Source organism: Amblyomma americanum, chromosome 2, assembly GCF_052857255.1.
Source record: "Amblyomma americanum isolate KBUSLIRL-KWMA chromosome 2, ASM5285725v1, whole genome shotgun sequence".
In the NCBI taxonomy this organism is placed as follows: Eukaryota; Metazoa; Arthropoda; class Arachnida; order Ixodida; family Ixodidae; genus Amblyomma; species Amblyomma americanum.
The window spans coordinates 50,167,087-50,188,043 of NC_135498.1; the positions used below are offsets into that span (position 1 = coordinate 50,167,087).

At 43.3% G+C, this 20,957-nt stretch overlaps 1 protein-coding gene across 1 annotated transcript in view; it reads right to left on the reverse strand.

Annotated features, from left to right (window-relative positions):
• Window positions 1-1,937: 1,937 nt before the first annotated feature.
• The window catches only part of LOC144121191 (BCAS3 microtubule associated cell migration factor-like), a 38,296-nt gene continuing 19,276 nt past the window's right edge, over window positions 1,938-20,957 (reverse strand). Inside the window, exons 15-22 of the mRNA XM_077654263.1 lie at window positions 19,690-19,846; window positions 18,420-18,520; window positions 17,751-17,824; window positions 14,126-14,313; window positions 9,488-9,585; window positions 7,432-7,602; window positions 5,175-5,304; window positions 1,938-2,378 (exon numbers count right to left, since the gene is read on the reverse strand). Coding sequence (XP_077510389.1) covers window positions 5,183-5,304; window positions 7,432-7,602; window positions 9,488-9,585; window positions 14,126-14,313; window positions 17,751-17,824; window positions 18,420-18,520; window positions 19,690-19,846 — 911 coding nt within the window. The 3' untranslated portion in view covers window positions 1,938-2,378; window positions 5,175-5,182. The remainder of the gene's footprint in view (window positions 2,379-5,174; window positions 5,305-7,431; window positions 7,603-9,487; window positions 9,586-14,125; window positions 14,314-17,750; window positions 17,825-18,419; window positions 18,521-19,689; window positions 19,847-20,957) is intronic.

Genomic DNA, 20,957 nt, shown 5'->3' on the forward strand with positions numbered 1-20,957 from the left:
CTTCTTGGGCTATCAAAAAGCAATGAACTTGTTCTGTGCCTTTTTCTGTAAGCAACATAATTCACTCTAACTGCAAAATACTGCCTAGTTGGCTGCCTTGGGCGACATTTTGTCAAGAGCAGCTGAAAGCCTTGTTTTCCCTTCAGCAAGCAAGGCCTGCCCACTTTCAATACCGCCAAAATTCTTCAGTCTTTAACAATCTTTAGCAAACTGTTTAGCAATTTCGGAATCGGGAAACATCCTCAGAAACAGACGTGGCTGTATCCGCCCAGGAGAAGGGAACTTCTTTGAAAGTAATCCCCAGAACGAAGAGAGAGTCTGCACGAACCACGTGGTCGCCTGAGTGTGTTGCTGAACTCTGCGAGAAGTCCAAATGCACCTGACAGGTCTTCGGCGTTTTCAGTACAGCTGCAGAATCACGATGATAGCCTCAATGTGCTGTTTGTTTGTAGCGTGTCGCTTTATCGCTGCAACACCATGCTTTGTGCATTTAATGGTGTGATTGCAGACAATGCAGAATCCACTGCCATCAATGCCTTGGCGACACCAGTATAATATGGTGTCTTCATTTTCGTCCTTCTTGCCGAGGATGTGGATGTTGAACTTGGTGGAACGACCCGAGGAACAACAAATTTCTTAGTTTAGTATCGCGGCACATACATGCATTTGGCATGCTAGAACAATCAGTTTTAGACACACCAGGCAAGACAACTCCCCAAAAATGCTTTAAAAGCGATTGTATCACCACACACCATCACAAGGCATCACTATACCAGTGCAGTGTTTTTTCATAACGCTTTGTAAAGAAAGTTCTTTGAACTCACCTTTAAGCTTCGAAGGCGCCATTTCAATGATGAGTTGTGCTGCAGCATTCCAAGCACGTTATTGTCCGGTAGTTCGACCTGCCCTACACACGCGCTCACGTTTTTCTTTGCTTTACGCGCAAAGTGTGCAATGATGATGATGTTCGATGTCGACGTGAGGGTTGATGTCGCTCGCAATTGTGGGTGCATGGACGTTTCGACCTCGAGATATTAGTTTCGCTTTTGGAATGTGAAAATGCGCGTTTGGCGCAGAATACCAAAAATGTAGCAGGATTTGCTATTTGGCACGCTTTGGCGCAGCTATCACATCACTGGATTAATTTCCTCCGTACTGCTTTAGGAAGGAATTCTTAGTAGATAATACATTCATATTCCTTTTCCTCTTGTTTTCGGCAAGGCCAGAAAATCTGTCTTCGTTATCCAGTTTTTCTCCACGTGGGCCAGTGCCACATAAAACAGACATGGTGCAACATACTGGTATATGCAGAGCTTGCATTTCCTTCAGACTGGAGGAAAAACTAGCCATTGTCGTCTCTGCAGCGTACTTGAAAAAAAACAAAAAAACAAACTGCTTGCTGTTGTAAATTCCAGACTAGGGTGCACGAAAAGCAAAAAAAAAACACAAACAATGGCAGTCAAGCACTGACAAACAGCACCAGAGCACCCAGAAAGGAACAATTAATGGTAGTTATTTTGTGCAATACATACTGAAAATTCCAACAGAAACAAAACAGGCATGCAAGCAATAACTGCCTAAACTCGCATCTAATTTAAGTATGGACTGGCACTTTCCAGTTCCCAGTTTGGGACGTTTTCCAGTGCTCAAATAAGTACGCTGTTTGAAGGATATGTTCTTCAGGAATTCTAGCATTTTATAAGAGCAAAATCAAAAAATAACTTTTTGGTCGATTTTGATTGCATGGAAGGTAAGGCGCAGGCCAAGCCATGAAAGCCAGCCCAATTTACATGATAGCTAAACCACTGTTTAAATCTTTAAGCAGAGAAACAAAATACTATTTTAGATCTTTATACTATTGCAGGCAACCAAAGAAAAAGAATGATCAATAAGTACCAAGTGCACAGATGGAATCACTGCAGTCACAGAGGCACATACAGAGCATTCATAAATTTTTATTGCGCTTCCTCGATGCGATGAAATGCATATTATATATATAATATATATATATAAGTGCTAAACTATTTATACTACACAGCCTTTTATGTCTGCTACATGACAGGTCCACCATGTCTAGCAGAAAACAACTTAAAAAGCATGTTTTTTTTTTCTTTTTTCCTTGTCTCACTTTGAGTACAAAAGCAATATCGGGACATGCGACATAAAACACGTCATTTGAAAGTGTTGTCTCTGAAGTTCAAAATTATCAATTCCATTTTTTTTTTCATTTTTTGTACACGACAATGGTAAATAGCGCTTTTTTTGTCACAAAGAACAAACACAATAACATTGAACTGGAGTGTGCCATTGCAGCCCAGGTTCTGTGATCTAAAAACGGATGACTTCTTCTGGTCCACAGGCCCAATTGAGCGTCCAAGCTGTCAAATCAGGCAAAGAAGAAAAAGAACAGGTGACCAAACTGCAATTACTCATTGAGCAAAGTTTCCAATAGGCTTGCTAAACTCGGGTGAATTGTGTGAAGTCATCCACTACATTCACTCCCGCAACATTTTTTTTTTCATGACAGAAATAACACCGGAATTACAGGAACTGGAATCAAACAATTTGCAGATGTTTCTATCAGCTGTGCCATCTCTTAGATTATTTCTATTTTCACTCCTCTCAAGCCATTGGACAAATAAGGCAGCTCTTTAAGTCATACACTCCGCCCACACAGTCCAAATCTGACTGGAAGCCCATTAAAAGAGGCAGGTATGATTTGTGACTTGAAAAAATGGAAAAAGAAGTTCTCATACATAACACTGAGTAATTCTTCAGTGTACAATAAGCAGCCATAAAGATATAATAAAAGTGTAGGATATGCATTCAGTCTCAACAGAAATGACATTGAAAATGGCTAACGTGCCTTTGGTAAGCAGCAGCCTAAGACAAGCATGACTGGAAAGAACACAAAGGAAAATTCCTATTTCATTATGGTTCATGTTCATTTCAAGAAATAAACAAAGGGAAGACCATGCCAAGCCACCTCCTCAGGTAAGCTTTTTGCTGTGGCATGGAAGAAAGAAACGAAAGCTTAGACTAAGGATTCAATGTTTTTAACGCCACAGAAATAGCTAGATGCTTTACAGCTACGAAGTCAGGCATGAAATTAGTCACAATGTAAGCATAAAAATGCCAAAATTGAACTTCCATTACAAAGAATAAAAAGTCCAAAGTTACTCATGTACAGTAGACTACAGTAGACTGCAGATATACAGTAGACAGGTAAGCACTGCAGGGGTTCTTTCTTGAAAGTGTTTTGTAGGCTGGTCACAATCATGCCTGCCTCATGCAACACTGTGCCCCTGCTCATCTGGGCCTGAGCAATGCAGTAACTGATGCAGCATTGCATACATGTGCTCACAGCACACTGATCTGACATGCCGAGGCATAAGCGCCACATGTGCACGGCTTGCGGCGGACAATGATGCATTGTGCACCTGCTCATGGAAGGAGTGAGGTAAGTGCCAGAGAGAATAATAATAATAAAAAAGGTCACATGAGTTCAGAGCTCTGTACTGCACGGCTAACCAGGTGGGCACATTCAAAGTACTCGGAGACAAGAGAGAAAACAAGAAGCAAAAAATTAACACAGATAAAAGTTGTCATGAGAGACAGGAAAAGAAATGATGAAAAAAAAAAGACAGATGCCGCTTAGAAGTGGGATGATGTGAGTTTGCTTCATATTCTCACTTACAGCTTAGTTAATGCACAGTGAAATAAATGCTCTCTTTGAAATTATCTTCACACTGCAAGGAACTTTATTCCATGCTCTCATGTAACAGACATTTGGATGCACCTTGCATGCTCACATAGCCTTTTGAGGCCACTTCTGATAAGACAAACTAATTTTCGTGGTTCCTTCAAGTCCATCTTAAAGGGGGATGCGGCTCCTCAAACTATTTCTCTTTATTTATGGTAGGATTATTATAAAAAATCCTTCTGTGGGTGTTTTTTATTTACAGCCCAAATATGCAATTACAGTTTTAATAGCACAAATAGAATTTGAGTTATAAGCAGTTTTGTGATTTTAAATGGGCTCTTAGTTACATGCTGTTAGCCAAAAAATGCTTATAAATCATGAAATATTTACAAAAATAAACCACCCAAGAAGCATGTTATGCAGTGACACTGTCTTTACACTTGACTTAGAGAAAATATATTGGTAAAAAAGATCAATAAATAGAACTTACAAAATGCATTGGCTCATAATTTAGGAAAGCAATTAAATTTAATGCACAATGTAAAAGCCAATAAAAAAGCACAACCACACAGCGCTACTCTTACAGAATGAACTGATACCAAGCTCAACTCAATTGCCCTAGGCAAAACAAGAGAAAAAATCTGTAAAGCAGAGACTGTATTTGTAAAATAACGAATGGAGATGAAGAGGCTTGAAGTCTGTGTGCACTTATTGAGTCACAGGCAATCGAATCGTGGGAAAACGCTTGTCGCTTTAGCTGCACTAATGTGATGCCATCTTGAGAGGTCTGAAACAAGCATTAAAACAGCAGCAAAATGGCGGCGATCAGAGAGTGGCTTCAGGATTGCGATCGCATGAAGTCGGGCGCTATTTCAAAGCTTGCACTTCATTTTTCAGCCGTGTGACTAAGTATTCATTTTCTTTATATTTTGGGATTGTTTTGAGTGTGGATACTTTGCAAAGATATAGCTGAAATGTATTTAGTACAAAAAACTTTTTCCAATAATCACTTTTTATGCGACTGATGGTCCGAATGTGTTGCAATGTTTCTTCCCTGCCAAGGACAACCCAAACGTATACCGACCTTTCCAAGCACTAGAAAAAGAGCTGCTCAGACTTCATGCCAAGGAATGCTAATAGAAATTTTTATAAAGTGAAACTGTCAATAAATGCCTTTGTACCTCATTCAACAACTGTGCAGTTCTCAAAATGGTTCCCCGGATGATACATTCTTTCCCCACATTAAAAAAAAATGCATCAATGAGATTTTACTACTTCCTACATATGTACAGAGATACAATGCTTTTGTTTTTGGCAAATAGGAAGTGTACCCTATGCCTACTTTTGCAGTTTCAGTCACATCAGTCGAGCACTAATGGCTCTGTCATGAGGTGATCATGACCACGTGCTCTGCAAAAAAAAAAAAAAAAAGTGCTTCAAATGCAGGATGTGCACGATGCACAGTACTCACTGTGAGAGTCACATAGAGTCTTGCTGGGTAGAGGAAAAGACCAGTAAGTGCTCTGTGCTTTGGCTGGGCGAGTGGTAGAGGGACACATCCGAGTTGCAGCGTGAACCGACGTCTTCAAAGCAGGCCAGTTCTGATGCAGCACGTCATTGAGAAAACGAGAGCGAGAGAGAGAGAGAACACCTCTGTTACTTTGCCATCAGCATGCCATCAGCAGGCATGAACACAATTAAGAATAAAAGTCTCCAGGAAGTGATAGCAGTAATTGTGAAGGGCAGGCACAACACCTGCCATATCTGTAAGGCTTAGCTTCACAGCCACTCGGGTATATCTTCTGTACCATGCAGAGCAACTGACAGTCACTGGCAGGAAAAGCTCACAGGCGCCTCGAATGCGAAGCACATTGTGCAGACCTGTCTGTTATAGAACGCAGAGCTTAAAAAGACCTGTGCTGAAATACAGTAAAACCTTGATATAACAAACGTGAATATAAAAAATTATTGGCTACGTCGAGCTCTTTCTAAATATTTTTAACAAACACATGCAATTTCAGCTTTGTACAGTCGAGCCTGGATATATCGAACTCGGATATGTCCAATTATACCTAATATAAAACATTCAAATCATGCCCTTGAAACTCCCATGCAAAAGTATAACACTAGTATTGTTCGTGGATATCGAAATTATATTCAGCGGAACAGTCAATATATTGAACGGTGCGCGAAGCTGGTGGCAGTGCTGGCACTGTGAAACCGCTTGATGAGGTGAATGAGAGCATTTGAGGGTGACCTGCGATCTCTTTTACTCATTTTCCACGCTACACCGATGTCATGCGGTGAAGCCAACCTAACAAAGTCCTTGTGGCAGCCCTCGCTTGGCATGCTTCGCTGCCTAAGTCGTTGCTGAAACTAACCGTATTTTAATTTCAATGAGATTATTGCATTTATAGTTTACCGGTAACAGTGGCTAGTTCTAAGCCATCTTCCACTGCAGATTTGACGTGAAGCAGGTTAGGCATAGCAACTCCTAGTGAGCGGTGTGCTGCCAGCACACCGACTGACGGACAGCACATCGCTGCAAGAACACGCCAAGTGTCGGTGCAATGCGTTCTTGCTTCTGGGTTACACAAAAGCTTTTCTATTTCCATTGCTTTATATACCGAATGATCGATTTATTCAGTTATTTCACAAACCCCTTCGAATTCGATACATCCCGCTTCGACTGTGCATCAAACATGGTTGGCCATGAAACAGTTATATCGAACTCCCCAACCCCAAAAAGCGCCTGCTCGAATGACAGGAGGCAGGCTTCGCTGCACTACACAATTGACTGGTGGTGGTGCAGCAAGTGCTTGTACCAAGGCTCAGGCTTTTATCGCGTTATCCCACGCACTTCATCCCCACCACGAAGGATACAGCAATGTGAAGGTTTGGTGCACGGCGCAGCACACGCTCGGGTCTCTCGAACCTGTTGACAGCGTCCTGGACGCATCGGCGTGAACGTTTGTAGCCTTTCAGCTTTCTCTCTGACGTATCATTTCCCCCGCGACACGGCTGTAATGCGGAGAAGCCACCCTAGCAGGCGCTTGGCTCGCAGCGGCAAGAGTGCCGCCTGAATCCATGGATAGCCCCCAAACTTACCGAGAAATTACATCAGCACACCGACTGTCGCGGACACTCTACCCATCCGCGCACAAATTACTGATCAAAACTCAAGCTAATGAATGGCGACAGCTATGCACACACAAACACCTACCTGCACCAATTTCTAATCTGCAGAGCACACTCAGATAGATACACGCCAACATGCAATGCAAATTCTGCTCACAACCAGCCACACTACCACACCCCCTTTGGAAATGTAAACACCTACCCTTCACGCACCTAACAATCACCACAAACGAACAGTGGGAGCCGCTGCTGCACAGCTCGGAAGCCGCCGCTCAAGAGAGGACGGTCACCTGGGCTATAGAAGCCACTGCAGTGCAAGGGCTTGCAGCCAAATCTCTCAGAAATAAAGTATTTTACCTACCTACCTACCTACCTACCCGTTATGTGCTAGAGCTGTATGCAGAGGCCAGCCTAACGCCTTCAGTTTTATGCGGCTTCCAGAATCGCGCTCGCGCCTTTAGAATGGCGTTAAAGTTTTGGAAGAGGTCTCCCCATTTCTCTCGTTAGGATTGCCCGTATTGCTGCCCTTTCACTGACTAATCTTTGCTGCTCTTATGTGCCTTTTTGATGAATTTTTTTGTGAAACTCACCACTGCCGCTAGAGGTGCGCACAGCTTGCCTCTCCTTGTATGGTGACTCGTTCATGGCATCGGCAATGCGTTCCATGAGCTGCTCTTGTCCGTTGGCCTGGGACGATGCGCCCGAGCTGTCGGACCAGTGCCCGCACACCTCCAGGAGGCTCGGCGGACCTTCGAAGCTACCTGATGGGGTTGATAAGCGACAATAACAGGTGACTGTCGTTTCTGACGGAAGGGCTATAGCGTCAGTAACTCAACTAATATGGTGAGGCCTCAACAATATGAACTCACTTAATATGAATGACAGCGGTAACGTTAACAGAAAGAAAGAGGGTAGAGAGAGGGTTAGGGAGCAAAGGCGAGCTAACAACACGCTAGCTGAGATCAAGAAAAGGAAGTGGATATGGCCAGGGTAAGCAATGTGCAGAGCAGACAACTGACGGTCAGTTAGGATAACAGCGGATTCCAAGGGAAGGCAAATGAAGCAGGGCACAGCAGAGAGTAGGACGCGACTACAAAATGTACCACTACAAAAAATTCAAAATGATGAAAGGTTGACATGCCTAAGCCTAGCATTCCACCTGAGTTACCAAAGGGAGAGAGAGAAAAAAAAAACAGAAGAAACACGCGGCCAAATTCGATTGGTGTTCAGAGGGCAGCTCAGAATCAAACATACATCTTTCTTGTAAACCAGCGCAACGGCTCGAAGCCAAACAGAAAGGGACAAAACACAGCGCTGTGTTTTGTCCCTTGCTTGGCTTCGAGCCGTTGCGCTGGTTTACAAGAACTATGTCTGACCAACTCGCCCATCAGTTCATGTTAAACATACATCTGTTTTGCAATACTCACTCAAACTTTGATTAGTGCTCTTCCTTTTGTGTAGCTCTAATGTTTATTGTTTTTCTTCTTGCCTTAGATGCGACATGCGGCTCTTTTTTTTTTGTATATATGGTGGTCCAATTTAGGTTCTAACATGCGCTGTGATGTCAGAATCCAAGGTGCTCGAAAGGAATACGAAGCCACCCACTGCAGGAACTCTCATTCATCTACTTTTCATTCACTATTCACTCCCTGATGGCTTGTTAAGTTGGCCATCACGAGTGACACAGCTGCAGTGTTTTTCCTCCCATAACACCTCCCCCTCCTACTGGTGGTCTGCTGAGCAGCATATGGGCAGCGAGCTACCCCATAACTGCTTACATATAAGTGCCTTGCACAGCATGTCTTTTTCTGCCCAGTCATGCAAAAACCAGTTGTGTCTGGAAGTCTCTAACATGAATGAACAGTAAAAAGAAAAAACTAAAACTCAATGGCACTCACTTGGGCAACATGATGGAAATGCGTGAATGGTCATAGCTATGAACTACGCGCATGACTACACACAGATTTATTTTTAATTTCTTTTATTTTTCGTTCTTGGTGTCCTCATTCTAACATTCTTTTAACACCCCGATGTCCGTCATTCTCTGCTTAATATTCATAGATCCCTGGAAGTCCTCACACCACTCCTGGCATAGTGGTGCAGCGGTTAAGCGATGCGCCACCCTGCGATGGCATCGGTGAGGCTTGTGCGACCCAGGTTGCTCTTTCCGAGCAACCTATCATGACCAATCATTAATTTAACTGCCACCTGCCATGGTGGGCAGTTTGCTCACAATCCGGTGGGCAGGTTACGACGACGCCATAAGGTCACGTGATCTAGGTGGCCCAGCTGGGTTGCTTCTCTGTGAATTTAAGTGGATTCATTCTCTTCAGGGCTTCACTCCGTTTACTCTTCATGCCACTTTCTCTGTGACATGTCCTCACTAATGCTCACGCATTAATACATGTAGCTGGCACAAGTAAAGGAGAGAACCAGCTCTTGGACCATGGTGATGTCATCACTGAGGTGCAGTCGAGCAGTGTTGCCCAATGTCCACATATCAAGGAGAATCTAATGGCCCCATTCTCTGACATCTGGAGCCCATATCTGAGGGAGGTGCATTGAAATCAAGCAAAAGCAAACATTTTCTTGAAACCTGTGCACTCCTTACAAGAGAGAGTGCAGAGCTTGGGCAGGCGAGCTTACCAGAGGTAGCCTCAATCAGCAGGGGAGGAAAAGCACTGTCCGAGAAGTAATGGCTCATTGATGGCACAGCAACGGGTACCGACATGGGGCCAGAAAATCTGCAGGGAAGGAATTTTTTCTTTCCCTTAAATAGTGCACTGCCAAAGTGTGCTGCTGTGACCGCATACCATTCAGGAGATCAAATTTCACACGGTACCATATGAAAAAAATCATGGTGCTACCATACATAATGTGTACAAAACAAAAATAACCCACAAATGTAGGAAATGCAGACCAATTGTAATAGGTTGTGTGAAATGCTTCCCTTTATGAATTTTTTATTCTTCATGTGTTCCGGTTGGCCTGCAAGTACAAATAAGCTAATAAATTCACATTACGTTTGCTCAACAATGAAAAGTGACCCAGAACAATGACGACAAAAAACTTACTCAACCATGCAAAAGTTGGTTTGTTGTGAAAATGAAGCCTCAAATGAAAAATGTCTCACCATTTTTGGATGAACTGGACACTTCTATAAGCTTTCGCATTAATAATATAACAAAATATAAATGGTTCGAATATACATTTAAAAGCTCGTTAATTTAACTTCAAGAGACCAGAAAAAATATTCACATTATCGAATGACCCTGAAAAAACTGTCAAGAACTGCTTGCATCACAGTAAATTTACATGGTGAACAACTGGGGCAATGGTTGCTTGCTTCCAAGATGAGCACAGCACAGCACAGCATTAAATACTTTTCATGCTTCCATCAGTGCTTTATTGTGTACATACTGTCAAGAAAATTCAACACAAAGCATCACTCTGACTGAAGGGTTTTAAGAAGAAGCCAATGAAATTGAGCGCGCTGAAGTTCTGAACACCTTTTCATCAGTATTTACAAATGAAATTCATGCACCAACTGCTGTGTCCACCGCTAGTAGTATACAACCCAATATGCCTGCTGTCACATTTTCTAAAGCTGGCATTTCGTCCTTCTTGGAAAAAATTAAAATTTCAGCACCAACTGGCATAAATGAAATTAACTCCAAAATATTGTGCAATATACTAATGACATATTCCCTTATTGTTCTCACAGTGGCTTTCTGAAGAGTGCAGGTCTTCCCATATACAAATAAAGTAACAAAGATACCCCACCAAAATTACCGTCAGATCACATTAACCGGCGCACCTTGCAAAATCATGGAACATATGATCTATTCCCAAGGCATGGACTTTCTCGACAGTAACAACTTGTTTCATTTCTCACGGCACAGCTTCTGCAAGGGTAGTCATGTGAAACACAACTGGACATCTTCCTTCATGACAAGCATTGTAACCTTGACCTGAATTCATGCACTGCCATAATTTTTCAAGGCTTTGTAAAAGCATTTGACAAAATGCCCCTCAAGTTTTTAATACTAAAACTAGCCCGACTGAAATTACATCCTAATATTTTATTATGGATAGAAGAATTCCTCACTAACCACTCCCAGTTCTTCCTCGCCACTGGACACAGCTCCAGACCCCTCCCCATAACATCAAGCATCCCCTAGCATTTTGTACGGCCAAACTTCGTTACAACGAACATTGATATTACGAATTATTGGCTATATCGAACTGTTCCTAAATATTTTGCACAAACACATGCAATTCTTACTTCATTTATCGAACGAAATTTTCCATAAAACGGATATATCGAACTACCAATCGCTAAACTGTGCCTGCTCAGATGACAGGTGGCAGGCTTTTCCTCACTGCACGACGGACTGGTGGTGGTGCGGAAGAGTTCGAGGCACGATTCATACTTATCTCGCACTAGATGGGCCTTACCTCGCACTTGCCAACCATGCTACAGAAGGTATAGCGGTGTGAACAGTTACTAGCCATGCGGTCGGCACCAATTTGTGTCTCACACCCATCTATGGTGACCCGGAACCAGCAGCATGGTCGTCCAGTAGCCATTCTGTGCTCACGTAGACTTACGTGGAGGTGGTGAAAACGGCGATATCTTTCGATCTGACGTCCCATTTTTTACACCACACTGCTGTGTAATTAGGGGTAGCTACACTTGCTGGCATCGGACTTGGCGCCGCCAGGCTGGCGGTGCTGTGCGGGGGGAAGCCAACCCAACTGGCGTTTGGTGCTCAGTTTTTTGCGGCTTCTGCAATCAAGAGCAGCTTTGAAACAGCGCTAAAACTTCGGAACAGGCCTCTCCCAGTTGTTGTCCCCACACCGGCAAAATTGCTCTTTTCCTGAATGAGCTTTTTGGCAAAATTTTATATCACGAATTTTGGCTGTATCAAACTATTTTACTATGTTAAACCTGTTTGCCATAAAAATGTTTGACTACTACTTTTCCTCTTGTTCGTGTCTATATAAGCAACTTATCCTCAAAACTAGCTTATAATGTACAACCATTTGGCAATGACTGTGTTATTGCACAATTATAATACCTTTGATCAATCACAGCTCCAAAATGAACTTAACCGAATGCATGCATGGTGCAATGACTGGCTACTTTTACCTAATAACAGTAAACACAAACCTGTCTTCTCACCGCCGGCATAATCCGTATCTTAACTTTTTACTTACTCAGTTGCAAACATCCCGCTAAAGTCTATACACTTATACAAACCTAGGTGTCACCCTGTCCTACGATCTCTCCTGGTGCACACATCTAACAAACATTGTTGCCGATTATCAGGATTTTTTTTTTAAAGCATCATTTACGGCATGCCCCTCGTAGCATTAAACTTCTCGCCTGCAAATCATTTATCAGTCTAAAACTAGAATATGCATCTGCTATCTCTCACCCGCCGCGGTGGCTCAGTGGTTAGGGCGCTCGGCTACTGGTCTGGAGTACCCGGGTTCGAATCCGATCGCGGCGGTCGCGTTTCGATGGAGGCGAAACGCAAAGGCGCCCATGTGCTGTGCGATGTCAGTACGTTAAGTATCCCCAGGTAGTCGAAATTATTCCAGAGCCCTCCACCACGGCACCTCTTTCTTCCTTTCTTCTCTTAGTTCCTCCTTCATCCCTTTCCTTACAGCACCGATAGATGTGTGAGACAGATACTGCTGCGCCAGTTCCTTCCCCCAAAAACCAATTTTCATTTTCATTCATCTGCTATCTGGAGCCCGCACCAAGCATACCTCATCAGCACATTACAATCAGTTCAAAAACGTGCCACAAGGTTTATTCATTCTGTCTATTCATATGACGTCAGTGTATCATCACTTAAAGGGGCCATGACAGCCTATTTTCACACATACCCTGCTTATCGCATTTAATTCCCAACACGTTAAATAAAAATTCCCCCAAGTTTCAGTTGATTCTGTGCAGTAAATATTTTTAAAACGAATTTTTTCCGTTTCTTCTGCAAACTGCTTACTGGTCTGGCAACATCTGATCGCTGACGTCACAAGGGCATACCCGCCCCGCCTCGTCTGCTGTGTGCTGTTGAGGTGCTTGCATGCACACCGTAGACGGCGGTCACTCAAAAAGTTTTCTTTTTTTAGCTTATCAAAATAAAATGCATTTTCAGTGTTTTCTTTTTGGAAGCCTTCAGCTTAGTACACGAGCCGAGTGATCCTTAGAAAAGTGGACTTGCTCGTGGCACCCCTTTTCTTATTATTGAGGAAACAGAAATCGATGGACCCCTGCTTTATTATTTACACTCAGAAACATGTAATTTTTATGTTATGAGTCTGGTCACTTTTCAGCAGTGAAGTGCTCCCGTATGTGAAAAGCGGCACGTGCCATGCATGCCTTCGCCATTGTGCGCCGTGAAAGACGCGGCGTTTTGTAGCTGTCTACCAATTTTTTGTCCGCTATTCATCGGCTCGATAATTAAACTCAAATTATCACAAGGAGGCACTAGAGTAACCTTGAGGCACGAAAGGGGCAGAGAAAAGTGCCGAATGAGATGACTTCCCCGCTGCATGTGTGCATTTGTAAGTCAAACATACACTCCCTTCAGCTTGTAGAACCCTTTTGCAGGAACCAAGCCACTTGCAAAACCCTACGCGGCGACGTTGCTCCGTGTATGCCCTAGTGACGTCACGAGAGCATTCAATATGGCGGTCGCTGCCGGTGGGAGGAGTTTCTCGTTCTCAATTTCAATCACATTTTTTGGAATATACAGTGCGTCCAGGGCAGCCAAATTTCGGAAACTGAATCATAAGCTCTTGTATTAGTTACTGAAGCACAAAACTGCCATATGAAGAATGACCATGTCATGCTTCCTTTAAGAGACATTCAGGTATAATAATGCTTGCTCATCATCGTTGCATTGCTTTTCTTTCGTCTGCTTCATCAGTCTTTTTACACTTTGCTTGGCCGAACACCCTTCATCGCCCCATCAGGCCGTGCTTTTCATCGCAATGGCCATCCACTACAAGTTGCTTGCCAATGCACCCGCACTGTCACTTTTTTTTCTTCGCACTGCAACTGACCGGAATGGCCTTTCCCATGACATAGCAGCCATCACCTGTCCATCAAGGTTTCTTAACAGTTTAAATAATCACTCCGATTTTATGTGACAATCATAATCAAACAATTTTCGCACTACCACCACTCATGGGGTACTGTCAAAGTGGGTCTCTAAGGTAAAAAAGTAAAGTGAAGTGAAATGATGTGAACAAGCAAAACAACCTCACCCTGGGCTCTGCATTGTGTCCGAGTCCTCGCCGTAGGAATCGGGGGACAGGGGCGTGTACTTGGAGTCGGAGCCCTGTGAGTGCTGCGCCGACAGAGGGGTGCTGGCGGGGGTCTGAAGAGTTTTGAACGAAAATTGCGGGCCCATCCACAGCCTCCGGTGCGGCCCCACGTGGGTAATAATCTCCACCTGCAATGGCAAGACACCGTATGTATGTATGGTGATGATGATGCTTACCGGGCTGAAGTAACAATGCAGTGCAACCAAAGATGAAGTACACTAGACAAAGGAGAGAGAGAGAGAGAGAAGTGGTAGAGGAAAGGCAGGGAGGTTAACCAGTAAAATGTTCCGGTTGGCTACCCTGCACTGGGGGAGAGGGATGAGGGGGGCATAAAAGAATAAGGAGAAATAGAGAAACGCGGTCCGTAGCAAGCACAACAGGCAACGACACAAGCCCTGTAAGTCACAGGCCGCCGCAGCTGTAGCCTGCACACCTTGAGGGCTGCCGACTGCTGCAACCTGAGTAGAACGATTCGAGGGCCCTCCATCACAAGGCAGCGCAGATGTTTCAGTGTCAAGAAAGGCTGCTTGCCGTTGCGACTGATAATGTTGATGACAACGTAAGCATCGGACTTCTTCTCGGAAGGATGAGGCTGGAGGATGCGTTGTGCCAGCTATTGGGAAAGCTGCAAGCACTGGATTCAACCAATCCAGAATATGCAGTGCATTCTGTGCAGCTGGCATGTGCAAACTGGAAAGCAGCACACGCATGGCATTCACGATTGGCTTCAGCACTGCAATCACTTGCTCGTCTGCGATATGGTCCAGTTTCTGATCTACTACCCGACCAGCAGTAGGCTCAACACACTGGGTGCGCGGTGACTGTTCTATCACTAAGGGTGTACAGTGCTTCGGGAGCGATGGCCAAGGCAAAGGAGGAATGAACCTATAAGGGTATAGGCCCTCACTTACAAAGTTCTGTTTGGTTAGCTCTTGCTTCCCCTTCAGCATGGGTGTAATCTTGCTGCCTCTCATACATAACACACAATGCCAACATCTTTTTTCTCTCTCTCTCTCTGTCGCTCCTTCACCACAGTAGAATCAACTCGCGCCACAACAGCCATAAATTAAAAAAAAAACGCATTGTTTTTTATGCTTTCAGTGATTAGAAGCAGTCCCATGTATTTACATTTCTAGTTAAGGTAGAAAATGTGTCTTGCCAAGAAGGACAAAAGCAACACCGACACAAGTAATAACCTCCACCCTGCTCTACTACTCATGCCTATAAGGATTTCTTTTTTTCAACTTTTATCTTCCTCGGCACAATTACCTGGGTGTTGTTGAACTGCACGCGACAAATTTTCCACAGTGCTATGTTGGTTGCGACGAGGTGATGACTAAGCTGAACCTTTTTGTCTGTAACAGCTTTCTGTCAGAAGTCAAGAACTGACCAGGCTTGCAATGATTAGGTGTGGAAGAGCAGGCTGCCACTCCAGAGTGACAGTGATCACGCATTGCAATAAAATTTGCATGACTTATTTGGAAACACATTACCACATTTTCTAGTAACCTCCATCGTAGCTATTCAGAATCGGTCTGCTCGTTACATCCTTAACAATTATTATTGTGCTTCTAGCACCACTTGTACTTCCAGCACCAGCACCACTACTTTGCACCTTCCTCTACTCTAACCACGTTGTCAAATTATGTGCCTATGTTTACTACCATAATACGCTTCACAATCTTTTGCTTCAGCAACCCACATACAAACCACGTTGCCTGGACAACCATCACAAAGTTCGATATTTGACATGCCACGCCAATGCCTTTTATCACTCATTCCTGCCCCATTCAATTCGGGACTGGAGCCACCTTCCTGAATGCTGTAAGCAGTCGGATACAACTTAACTCTGCAGTGAAGCTCCGCCCACATTTAGGACCGGCGCACAGAATTCCTTCACGACCAAACAGCAGACCGTTGTTAAAACTTCTCTCGTCATCTAAACAAGAAGCTAATCACGAGAAAACAGTCATAAGCTCTAGAATTTTGACACTTGGCTTGCTTAATAAGGTCAAACATTAAACAGCTGATTTCGTTTACTCCTGCGACTGGCTAGAGGAGCAATACAGTATGCTGCGGATCGTGGCCAAGTGTTAACAACTGTTGTTTTTTTAAGTTGTATCCTACTATAGTGTCAATAACAGATATTAATTTGTTTAAAAGTGCTCTAACAGCTCATTTTGGTGTTCCAAATTCATATCTACACTCTGTATAACTATTTTCGATTGAAATCGTTGTGTGTGTGTGTCTGTGCTTTCTTTTTTTGCAGTAGTTTACTGAATACGTTGTGTACTCCACTCTCTCAGTAACTCCCGACCCGGGCACAGAGGGTATTACAAACACAGTCAAACCTAGTTATAACGAACACAGATATTATGAATTATTAGCTATATCAAACAGTTCCTCAATATTTTTAATAAACACACGCATTTCTTGCTTTATATATTGAATACAATATGCCACAAAATGGATATATCCACCTGCCAAGTGCCACGCTGCGCCCACTAAAATGGCGGGCGACAGGCTTTGCCTCACTACACGGGTGAATGGTGGTGGTGCGGCAAGAATTCGCGCCACGGTTCACGCTTTATCTCGCACTTGCCGTCAGCGCCGATGTAGTGGCGAGAACAGCTGGTAGGCAGGCAGTCGGCAGTAGACATGGTCGGTTGTTGTAGCTTTCCAGCAAGCCTTTGCTCACGTCGACTGTCACCAAGCAGAGGCGGTGAAAACACCGGTAGCTTTTGTACTGGTGTCCGATTTTTTACACGACACCACTGTAATGTGAAGAAGCCACCCTAGCCGGCTCTGAAACGGTGCTAAAACTATGGAAAAAGTCTCTCCCAGTTGGTGTTCTTTCACTGACTAAATTTCACTTCTCCAGCATCAGTTTATAGCAAAATTTTACAAATTTTGACTTCCTTAAACTATTTTAAGATTTCTTACCAGTTTGCTATAACGAGGTTTCACTGTAAAAAAAAAAATTGAAAAATATTTCAGATTTAATACTTGTTTCAGGCCCCTGCAAAAATTTCTTTGCTCTCTGAGATCTGCAACATCTCTTTTGTTTTTTCAGTGTTGCAAGGCATGCTGTCAACTTAAATAAGGCACGTTTGCACTGAAATGTCTCATGAACAGTTTTCAGGAAAAATAAAGAAGACATTCAGTCCACTTCAGCTCAGTGCAAATCAAGGTTTAGTTTCATCAGGAGCACTGTTGGTTCCCTCTTTCCAGTACCTTTTGTGTTACAGGGAGAAGGGTACATAATAAAAATTGTCAACAGGCTTTCTACCCAACAGTGTCTGTTCCATTCAACAACAGTGCACTGAATAAAAAAGCAACATAGTGTGTTTTCAACCAAACATCTGGTTCGTGGAGAGTGAAAATTTGACAGCGATGACTGTCCTATGAGACCAGCCTATCATTCCACACACACCGTACTGAGCATGCTTTGCCATGAATTCAGTCATTCCTCTAAATAAAAAGTATCGGTGCACAGGATTTTCCCTAAATATGCCGCACTTTAATACCATAAACACAGACAATGCAGAGCAGCTTTGCACCATACCTGTGAGAGCCAGCTGTCATCGCTGTCCTTCGGGCTCATCCCTGGACCTTCCATGTGACTCATTCCATTGATGTCTGTTTCAAAACCGGATTCACGGTTAGCATAGACAAAGTAGAAAACCAAGTCAAAACACTACAATCCTAACAGAGTGCTCAAATGATGCACGTTGAGAGCAATGCGTACTACTGAAAGAATGAGCACTCAAGGTTTTAACATGCAGAAATCAGGAATACATATCTTTCTCTAAGGCTGTTTGCTGGTATCTGCAGATTACACCTGTATATCCACGAATACAGCCAAACTGTTTACTTCCAACTTGGATATTTTCAATTTATTGTCCATATTTTATGACTGCAACATCTCTGTGAAAATTCTATGCAGGGGCACAGACATGCTGTACACTTGTACCACATCTGACATATCTGACACATCCGACAATGTGCTATAGAGTACCTTGTAATTCACTGCAAGACTGTCACAGCAATGGGAGAAGTTGCACTGCAAATCAGGGACAGAGAACTCCACCTCAACAAAAAGTTTCACTTATATATTCCCTTCCTGTATTTGTCAGTAAAACATGTACTGCAACTACATCCCTGGACAAAACCAACAGCTCGAAACTGCACTCAGCATGACAGTACAATAAAAAGAAGTACAGAGGCAACGTACCCTTGAAGGACTGTTTCCCAGTGGATGCAGCACTGGCCTGTCCTGCCATGAGGGGGTTGTTGCTGCTGAGTGGCTGCTTTGTGTCATGGCTCATGGGTGGCCTGCAAGCGCCACAGTGATTTGGCACTAAATTTGTTTTGACAGTGGAGCTAGTTAGAGCACAAAAACAAAACAAATCCTTCACTCAGATATTACCTTGCACGGGCATAAGGAGCCATTCTTTAAGGTATGAGGCCACTGTTCCAGGAAAATATTTTAATAGCAGGTAAAAACAAAAATTTGTTGTCTGTCTTAAGATCCTTCTTAAGTCCTTTACCCTTATCAAATTGACCCCTTATCAAATTGTCAACAAACATGAAAAAAAATTATTTTTATTAAAAAAAATGTACTAGAAATGCATCTGGAGTTACAACTTTAAAGGGGCTATGAAAGGGGCTCTAATAAAGTTGCGGTGTGCCTGTGATCAGGAAAAGGAAAAGTATATAACAGTTGTATCTTACCAGCATTCACCTATGGGGCTAACAAAAAGGGTTCAATTTAAACTGGCAGTGTGCTATCGAAAGGAAAATGATAGGTGAAACATTCGACAGGAAGAGGGCAGAGCGGGTCATTGAAAAAACGCGGGTTAATGACATCCCAGTTGAAACAAGAAAAAAAAGTGGGCTTGGGCAGGGCATGCAATGTGAAGGAAGATAACCGATGGTCCTTAAAGGCAACGAACTGGGTACCAAGAGGAGGCAAGCGTAGCAGGGGGCGGTGAAAGGTTCGGTGGGCGGATGAGATTAAGAAGTTTGCAAGGGAAAAGGTGACCACAGCTGGCAGAGGATAGGGTTAATTGGAGAGGTATGGGAGAGGCCTTTGTCCTGCGGTAGATGAAGTCAGGCTATGATGATGATGATGCCTGTGATGTTAAAGGATGCCTCTTTACAAATATCGTCCAGCAAAAATTTTTTTGATGCGCTTTGTAGAAGCTGAGTTATCTGTAGTCAAAATTTGAATTTCAGCCTCCTCACACCTTTCCCTCTCCTCTCGTCACTTATTGCATGCCGAAAGGACGGCAAAAAGGTCGGCATGGTAGCTGCCGGACGTCTGACAGAATCTAACCAATGGCCATCTTTGAACTGGTACATGCAGTTTTACTTCAGACCGTCTTCATTAACAGGTGCTGCTGCAACTACCAAGCATACATTCACCAAGAGAAGTGTGTTGATAACTCAATAAAAAAAAAACTCAATAAAAAATGCACATCAGTGTTCTGCTAAAGACTCACCTGAGAAGGCTCCACTGGGCGTAACCAGTCACGTCGAGCTCAATGGGCGAGTCCTCAGTGACCTTGTTCAGGGAAGAGCAGGGCCGGGGGTCGACAATGTACTCCGTGAGGGAACCATTACATGTCATGATAAAAAGGGAATCCACGGGATTTTTCTCTGCATCCAGAAAAGACAGCAAAGAATCAATTGTTGGAGGCTCACATAACAAAAAAAAAAAAGAAGGATGTAAGGGAAACAACAAGGGCCATGCGAAGCATCCTTGAAGAAACAAAATATGAAAGAAAAGAAAATCTGCATAAAAATTTAGAACGCCATTCACTGAATACGACTGCTTGAGCGGGGACAGCACGAGGTTCCACTGGACAGCAAAAGGTTTGTGAGGCTTCTTCAACACGTCTGGCAGCCCTTTAGACCCATTCTACTAGCAATTAATTTGGACTGCTTAAACAGAAAGCTCGTGTCTACAGCATATGCATACCTTACCTTGCTCATTTCCTCTCAAAGCAAAGTCAACAAACGAACACTTATGGTACTTGTGAGTGGTCATACTACTATACCGAAATGCACTATTTAATCTCGATGCAGCTGGAGATTGTCCTGCTCCCTAACGACCCAGCCATTGGCCACAGTGATGTACTATAGCGTGGCACTCCAAGCAATATGCTGAAGCTGCTATGTAATGCTAGGTGTTATGCTTTGCATATGATGTAACGCACATGGTGCTTGTTCAGACAGGGTAAAGCACAGCCATTTGAACTAGCCACATTGCAGAGCTCAGTAACTGATGCAGCCATTCTCAAATGGCTTGCAAACTGTTGAAAAGTCCTGCAAGTTCTTGCACAGCTCCATCTAATCTTCATAACATGACCTTGGGAATATTGTTCCATTAAGCATAGGTATTAAGTATTCCTGCGAACAAGCTGGTGAGTATGAACTCATTTCTAGGTTCTCTCTGGCAATAAATTAGTCACCTGTTCTTAATGTGCTTTAATCTCTTCTCGTGCTGGTGATTACAAATTCTTTTAAGTACTGGGTTTGATGTCCAAGCTTGCACTGCTAAAGGTGCTGAAGCAATTACTTGATGCTATATTTCATAAAAGATAAATACATAAAAGAATTTAATTTGCAGAGAAATCTGGCTTGTAGTATGCCACAAGATGAGTTGTTTTCATACTCGATAGAATTTTTATCAAAATCTCCTTAAAACAACTCTGCATAGCAGGTTGACCAAGGCATATTGTGCTCCTGCAATGCTTAAACTTGGGGT